Source organism: Hetaerina americana, unplaced genomic scaffold, assembly GCF_022747635.1.
Source record: "Hetaerina americana unplaced genomic scaffold, ioHetAmer1.1.p SCAF_25, whole genome shotgun sequence".
NCBI lineage: Eukaryota > Metazoa > Arthropoda > Insecta > Odonata > Calopterygidae > Hetaerina > Hetaerina americana.
The window spans coordinates 7213941-7221840 of record NW_027286819.1 but is presented as its reverse complement, the minus strand read 5'-3'; the positions used below and the strand labels follow the sequence as shown (position 1 = coordinate 7221840).

Below are 7900 nucleotides of genomic sequence, written 5' to 3'. Positions count from 1 at the left end.
AACCGATAAATATGGACAGCTCTCTCTCTTTAGATCTTTGAAACAGGGATGCAAAACCTTTGCCCTCCAACGAACGGCACTGAGGGTCTATTCTGAGCCTGCGAGCCGAATTGGGAAAACTTATTTTAAGAAGAAAATACTTCGTGCTTATGTTTTAGTACTTTATCACGGCAAAAAGAAGCCAAAGTCATTACATTTTTCCCGTATTTATGTCTGACATCTAACAAATATAACGAAAATGACAAATTTACAAATATTATTTGAAATTGATCTCCCAATTTGGGATCAAGGCAAAAACCAAGTGGGGCGCACGTTCGTTCATTTTAAGCTTGCATCGGGATATATTAATTTATTTTTTTCCTCAAAAATCTTAGCATATTTGAGTTCTCAAATATTTCTTTTTATCAACTTGTATCACAAAATTTTTATTGCCAGTGAAAAGTATTTGACTCAGTGGATCATAAGATTGTTATGGCTAAACGTAGCACCTATCTGAGGAATTGCGAATAGTGGATACGATCCTTTCTCGCCGGCCATGGACACTAACTCGTCCATCACTACATGTGATGGCACTTACGAAAGGTACCCCTCAAGGATCAGCCTTTTAAATTTGTTGCATAAATTTCAATAAAAAATATTAGGTCATTTCTTAACATTTTAACACAATGACAACCACGATGTTGATATTGGATTAGATTATATATGTTTGCAATTAACAGTTATCTCAGTATCAAAATAAATATATAAAATATGACAACAAATAAAGACATTTAAAAATTATTCATCAATACAACAAAAAATACATGGTTTTTAACAACAAAACTCATCTATCAATAAATACCATACTTAAGTCCAATACCTGAAGGTTGTTTTTGATATAGGTGTTAAACCCAGGGTATGCAACTTTACATAGAGTAAGATGGCCAATCCTTTCCTCGTATTTCTTAGTTTTCCAGGAATTCTGGCAGCCTCATATTACACAGCTTGAATTTAGCAAAGAGTGCTCAAACACATCTGGAGGGATTGTATTAGCATTAAACACCTCGTTACACTCATAAATGTTGAAAATTTTACAAATTGAATATTTTATGCTAACAGATGAAATAAAAATCAAATGACTGAAGGCTCATTCAAGCACAAATACAATAGGCATGGTGCAACAACTTTGCGGCAATGCCCATTTCCTGTTGAATTTCTCAATGCAGAGAAGGAAAATTTTTCTGGCACAATTGAGGAAAGAATATATAATATATGTATGTAACAGTTTCTGAAAATTTCAAACATTCTTTGTAAATGCAAGCATTTTTACCCTTATTACAAAAATTAAAATTTTTGTTATTACTAAAGATGCAATACCTGCTAAGTTCATACCTCAATGCCATCATCAATTTGGAATGTAAGGCATTGCAACACATTGTCATGACCATTGACAGTACATTCGAAATTACTGCAGTTCAAGCTTTTACAACCATTGCAGTTTGTATTTGAAAGCATGAATGGTGACAGATAAATATTCAGAATATAATCAAATTCAATGATCATGATGCAATCAACACATAAATTATCAAGAACCAGGCATATTCAACCAAATTTTTCCGAGTGTCAGAATTTACAGAACAGAATATTTCATTATTCAAATTATTTTAACAGCTATTTTTCAATTTATTTTAAATTGTAGCATTCACGAATCCAGTGGGTAAATGAAAATACTACCCTCTATTCAATGAATAGCCATTCACTTTTTACAGCAATCAGACACCACACAATTGATTTACCAGGATGGAACGCAAAGGGTATCTACTTTATGTAGATATGATAACATTTGAATTGGGGGAAATAACTTTTGAAAAATGATGAATTTCAAAACAGCTCGGCTCATTATGGCATAGTAATTAATGTGACACTGGAGATAACATTGGAAAATGGTTTACAAAAGCTAGTCACACCTACAGCTTTACCTCGTGTGTGTGACATAATTAATCATAACATTGTATAAATACCTCGTCCATAAAATTTTTATTGACACAAATAAATTTCGAACCACAGATGAATCGCTTAAAATTGATGATAAGTGCTTGTCATTTATGTGTAATATGGATATGTGCAAATATGGTTTCTGCTATAGTTTGCCATAAAAATATACACATTTCATTTTACTGACATGAGAGTTAAAATTATCTCATGTGTGACACACAAATGATTTGTGAGATTCTATTTGATGAAAGGGGGCACAGAGAACAACATACAATGTCTAACTGTTAGCACTTAAGAGAGTAGGTTTCTAAATCAAAAGCATCATCATTTAAAACTCCATGATTTCCCATAGACCAAATATTTATAAAACATTGAGATCTTTTCTTAGAAAAGAGATGACCAATTTTACTGTTCGTTACAAATTACTTTGATTTATTTTACCACAGAGACTGCTTTTATTTATAGTATCGAAACATGCACACATTATTCATTGATCAAAAAGGGAATATATACAATTTTGGGACAGTGCATTTTTCTATCGACCTCGGAAAAATTTCTAGACAGTAAATCTATCACAGAGACATTAGTGCATCATTAATCACCAGTCAGGCATTTATTAGGTTCCAACATATTTTTCTTATACCACTTTGTAGGCTCCTCATAGGGAGTACACTTCAATACCTTTTAGAATAGTACATGCATCACAATTTCTTTGGAACCTTCAAGATGGACAAAGGTCTAATATCAAATCCGGCACTCCTTGAGAACAACTTTAGCAAAGCAAAATTAAAATCCAAACACAGCTGATTGATCACTGACACAAGATGCAACTTCAGAATGGAGCAAATTTGATGAGTGGACTTAAATTTTTTAATTACTTTCATTTTTCACCATCGGTAACCTAAAATATACTACAGATACTACCATTGCATTACGTGAGGAAGACCACACGACACAGAGTTGCAGAGTGTCCTTGAAGTGGCTATAAAGACTGAACCTGAATTTTCAACGGTAATGTCGGTATGCGGGGAGATTGATAGCCTCAACTTCATAAGGGAAATGGATGACTTCAGCTTTGAAAGGAAGCAGTAACAACAACATGCAGCGAAAATGTCAAATGGCAGCAAACGTAGTGGACGGGTGCATGAGCAAAAAGGTTATTCTCAGGCAGCACAAGCCATCGGAGAAAAACAAAAGGGTGCACAAGTCGTGGTGATTGGGTCCTTGGTTTCTCCAGATGCAAATTTAAGAAATATAGGAGCCAAAAGTTTCAACAGAGATAACAGCACATTCAGCCAAGGCTTATAAATTATTGTGTAATAATTGCATTGCTACCAATGGTACATCTGAATCTGGCTTAAATTTTGCACAGATGAATTAATGCAACAACCACAAACTCAATGATAGATTTAGTGATAAGGCCTTCAAATGTAAGTATGCTGGTTAACAATAAGCTGCTGTGTATGGAGTCGGACTCTGGTGCTGGAATTTCAGTTATCCCTAAATTGAGGCACGATGAGCAGTTTTCCACTGGCAAACTTGATATTCACTTGTGAATGTACAACAACCAAGACTTCAACAAATTAATGCAGAAATATGATGTTTTGTTTAAAAAAGGGTTGGGTAGGTTTAAACACAAAAGAGTTTCTCTTAAGATTGATCAATCAGCCAAGCCAATATTTTTCAAACCTTGGCCTGTACCGATCACATTCAACGTTAAAATGGTGGAGGAAGTAGATGGATTAGAAAAGGAAGATGTGATTTCCTTGGTGAAAAATTCAGAATGGGGGACACCTTTAGTTCCTGTGTTTTGGCCAGATGGTCCATTGAGACTGTGTGTTGACTACAAGGTGACGCTAAATAAAGATTTGGATGATGCTATTCATCCCTTGCCTTGGATCTAGGAATTACTTGCAACACTGCAGGGCGAGTAGTATTTCCCTAGGTAAGATTTTTATCAGGCTAACATGTATAATCAACTAGAGTTAAACAATGAGACCAAAAGAGAGTTGACTAGAGGCAAGCATAGGGGAATATTTGTTCCTAATTGACTTCCATTCAGAACTAAACCAGCATGTGCACTGTTCCAGAAAAACTTGGAAAACATTTCACAGGGGTTAACTGGAGTTATAAACTTTTTGGATGATATCGCGGCTATTGAGAAAAGTAGAGGGGGACATTTAATAATTTTGACGATGTTTGCAACAGGTCAACTAAGCCAGGGTTAACCTCTAAATCTTAAAAAATATGACCTCTTCCAGCCAAATATCAAGTGTTTGGGTCAGGAAATATCCAACAAAGTGTTGCATAAGGTTATGGATAAGATTTGCACTATGGTTGAGAGGCATGATTGAATAATGTGTCAGAAGTTAAGGTATTTATTGAGTTGGTTAACTTCTGCAAAATTCATGTCAGCATCAACCTGCAACCCAGAGTTATCCTGACAACTGTGTGCGATCCGCTTCATAAATTGCTGAGGGTGAATACACGATTTAAGTGTACGGAAGACTTTGTTTGATAGATCTTAGATCTAAGGGTCATTGTAGTCCAGGAGTATTGCACTACTGACCGGAGGGCCCAGGTTTGACTCCTGGGCATTCCTCTGGCAAACCCTCAGCTCCACGCAAGCTCTCATATCTTCTGGGCACCTGAATTTCCTGGGAAATCATTGGTGGCACAGGGAAAGGAACTGGCCCTCCTTATTACCTTGAAGTGTGAATTTCACACAGTGCTAGGCTTAGTGCTGGGTGAACTCTACCATCATCTACCAAACCAACCTTTGTGTACATGACTGTGTTAATGGTTTTTCAAAAATCTATTATCACTTCTGAGCAAAGTTTGGTTCACTTGATCCAAGTGCCGATTTTCAACTGGTTTGTGATGCATCCAATGTGGAATTAGGGGCAGTCTTGTTGCACGTGTACCCTGAGAAAAGCAAAAGGCCATTGTGCTTTGCTCCATGCACATTGAAGCCAGCAGAAAGGAGGGGCTCTTTCATTCTCCGGGAAGGTCTAGCTATTCACTGGGGTGTAATCAAGTTCTATCAATATTTGATGGGCCAAAAATTTTTTCTCTGCTCAGATCAGAAGCCTCTTCTAGCTCTGAAGTGAAAAAAAAAGGAATACCCCATATGGTAGCAGGTAGATTACAAAGAAGGGCACTGTTCTTTAGTGGATGTCATTATGGCTTCCAGTGGATGTCATTATTAAGGGTAATATGAATTCTGCAGCAGATGGGTTATATCAGTTGCCTCTTCAAATGTCACTAGCATAGAAGATAACAATTAAGATATTTTAATTTTATATGTGAAGATACTCAGCCCATAATGTCAATAGAGATTAGAAGTGCAGTGAGAAGAGATAAGATGGTGAGCAAATTGGTTTTATTCAGTAGAAATGGCAGGTCTGCATGGGTTGATGAACAGTTAAAGAAATTTTTTAGGAGTTTAAGTGAAATCATACTAGACAATGGGCTTTCGGACAATGGGATCACAGAGTTATAATTCCAACCAAATTATGGAAACAGCTTTTAGATGAGATTCATGGGACACATCGGGGTGGAATGGTCAAAATTAAAACTCTTGGGCATCAGTCTTTTTGGTGGCCCAGACTGGATGGAGAACTGGAGGGCCATGTTAACAACTGTCATCCTTATATAAGTAATTCCTGATTTCCAAACAAATAAATTTTAATTACATTTGTCCATTCTGAACATGTGCTTGGATTTTGTAGGACTCTTTGAAGGCAAAATTTTCTCAATAGTTCTTGGTCCTTTCAAAAGTGACGACCGCAGGTTTATGAAATGATCAAAACAGAATCTCAATCAATTATTGAGAAGTTTAAAAATTGTCTGTTTTGCCTGCTTTTGGCTTCCTAATGCCATAATCACAGGCAATGGCAGTCCATTTATGTCACTCGAATTAAAAAGTGTTTCTGAACGCAACAGAATTCTTCACATGACATCTGCTCCCAATCACTCATGGGGTGGCAAGGATGGTGCAAAGACCTTGAAGGAAGCTTTAAAAAGATTATTAAGTGATACGAGACAGGTTGGGTGAAGTACATCCTAGGGTATATCTGCAAGTTTTTGTTTTCATATCGCACAGCACCACATTGTGCCGAAAATGAAATGCCATCAGAATTGATGATTGGACGTGAACCAAGGACAAGGTTAGCTTTCTGGTATGAAGGCCCTTTGTCATTAAAAATGGAGAGAAACCAATTGAATACCACCACGGTCACAGAGATGTAAATTTAAAGGTCGGGATAGCAGTGCAGGGTTTTTAGGACATATTTCTGTGAACTTGCAAATGAACATACAGTTTTTTGGAAGAGAAACACAAACCAGATGATTAGAGTTGGAGAGTTTTACAGTTATATTGGTGTTGATTCATATGGTGGGTGGTAAATCTGATGCTAAAATTGTTGACTGCAAAGCTGAAATGAATTCCAAGCCAGTAAAAATGGCTGATAACAATCTGAGTGAATCTTCTTCGCTTCCCACCACAGAGAGTTTTACAGTAAATGGCAAGAGGGGCACACCACAGGGAGTTACAAATGACAGAACACTCGCCCCAGCCAGGCCCGAGTCCTCAGGCAAAAATATGAACCAAATATTTGAGTGGGTCCCATGGATTGTCTAAGTCTCAGACTACACTCATCAAAAGATATTGAAAATGTAAAACATAATGTGTTTTGCTAATGACAAGGGGAATTATTTCAATGCCATTACATTCACAATTCATGTTGCATCCACTGTATTGTGTAATTTTGACAAACAGTGTGAATTTTGACAGAATAGTACTTCTGAGCTAGTGTTGGAGGTGTGAAACATTTGATTACTCGCTTTCTAATAACCACAATTTATTTGTCCATGTAAATAAAGAAACTAAGTGACTAACAGATTCCAATTTTACTAATTGTAATGGCTAAGTTGTTGCATTTTGAACTTGCTGATACAGTTCTATCTTCCAGTTAATTGATTTCATTCGCACAATTTTACCCTTCTGATATTGCAGCACAACAGGGACATATCATCATGGTGCTCATATTTTCATACGATAAAGTTACGTAAGGGTATGATTATTACAGAAATGGTTCCACTTGATGCCTCAATCAATTCCATCTAATTAAAAACTATTTACATTGTGAAGAGGTGTTAAGGTGATGTAGCTTCCATGCATATGGGTAAAAATTCTTTAAAATAAAATATATACAAACTACTTAGTGTCACGCAGTATGAAGGATGATTCTCAGAGATATTTTACTTTGTATGGGAAAAACTGGTATTAACCCATCACTAGTTTCCACAATTGAGCAAAAGGCACCAGTGGAAAACCGGAAGGCACCAGGGGTCAGCATGTTCCCCACCCAACTCTAATATCTCAAATCGAGATAACCTCACTGCCTGTGAACAATGAAGTCCCAAGATTCTTTCCACCGCAAATGTAAAATGTCTGTTGCAGTGAGAGGAGTGTTTCCATAGCAAAAGACGGAAAATTTTCGAAAAACAAGTATTATGAAACCAAGCCATGGTATAACAGCAAGCCAAAATATGATTAACCCAACTATCCTCCATCGGATGACATTCCTGAAATAAAGAAAACATTTAAATTAATTTCTCATTTGTGAAATACTAAAAGACCCATTAAATCTTATGCTATTTATCATATATGTATGAAGTAAGTTTTTCATCACAAGCAATAGAATACTAATATTAAAATCATTCAGAAAACTTAATTCTTTTGCATTAAATATGATATTTATGAGACTGATATTATATTCCCTCATTAAGTTTTCTTTTTAGTGCGAATAATCCAATAATTTAAAATCCCATATCATTCAAATTCATATTTTATTCTTCCTTTCGAGTTGGTTTTGCCCATTAAAAGCTGTCTGATCTGAAAGGACCTACTACTCCGAGCCTT

The 7900-nt window shown here is 36.2% G+C and overlaps 1 protein-coding gene across 1 annotated transcript in view; it reads right to left on the bottom strand.

Annotated features, from left to right (window-relative positions):
• Positions 1 to 157: 157 nt before the first annotated feature.
• The window catches only part of rt (Protein O-mannosyltransferase rt), a 45789-nt gene continuing 38046 nt past the window's right edge, over positions 158 to 7900 (bottom strand). The window contains exon 14 of the mRNA XM_071586719.1: positions 158 to 7563. Within this exon, the coding sequence (XP_071442820.1) occupies positions 7374 to 7563 (190 nt within the window). The 3' untranslated portion in view covers positions 158 to 7373. The remainder of the gene's footprint in view (positions 7564 to 7900) is intronic.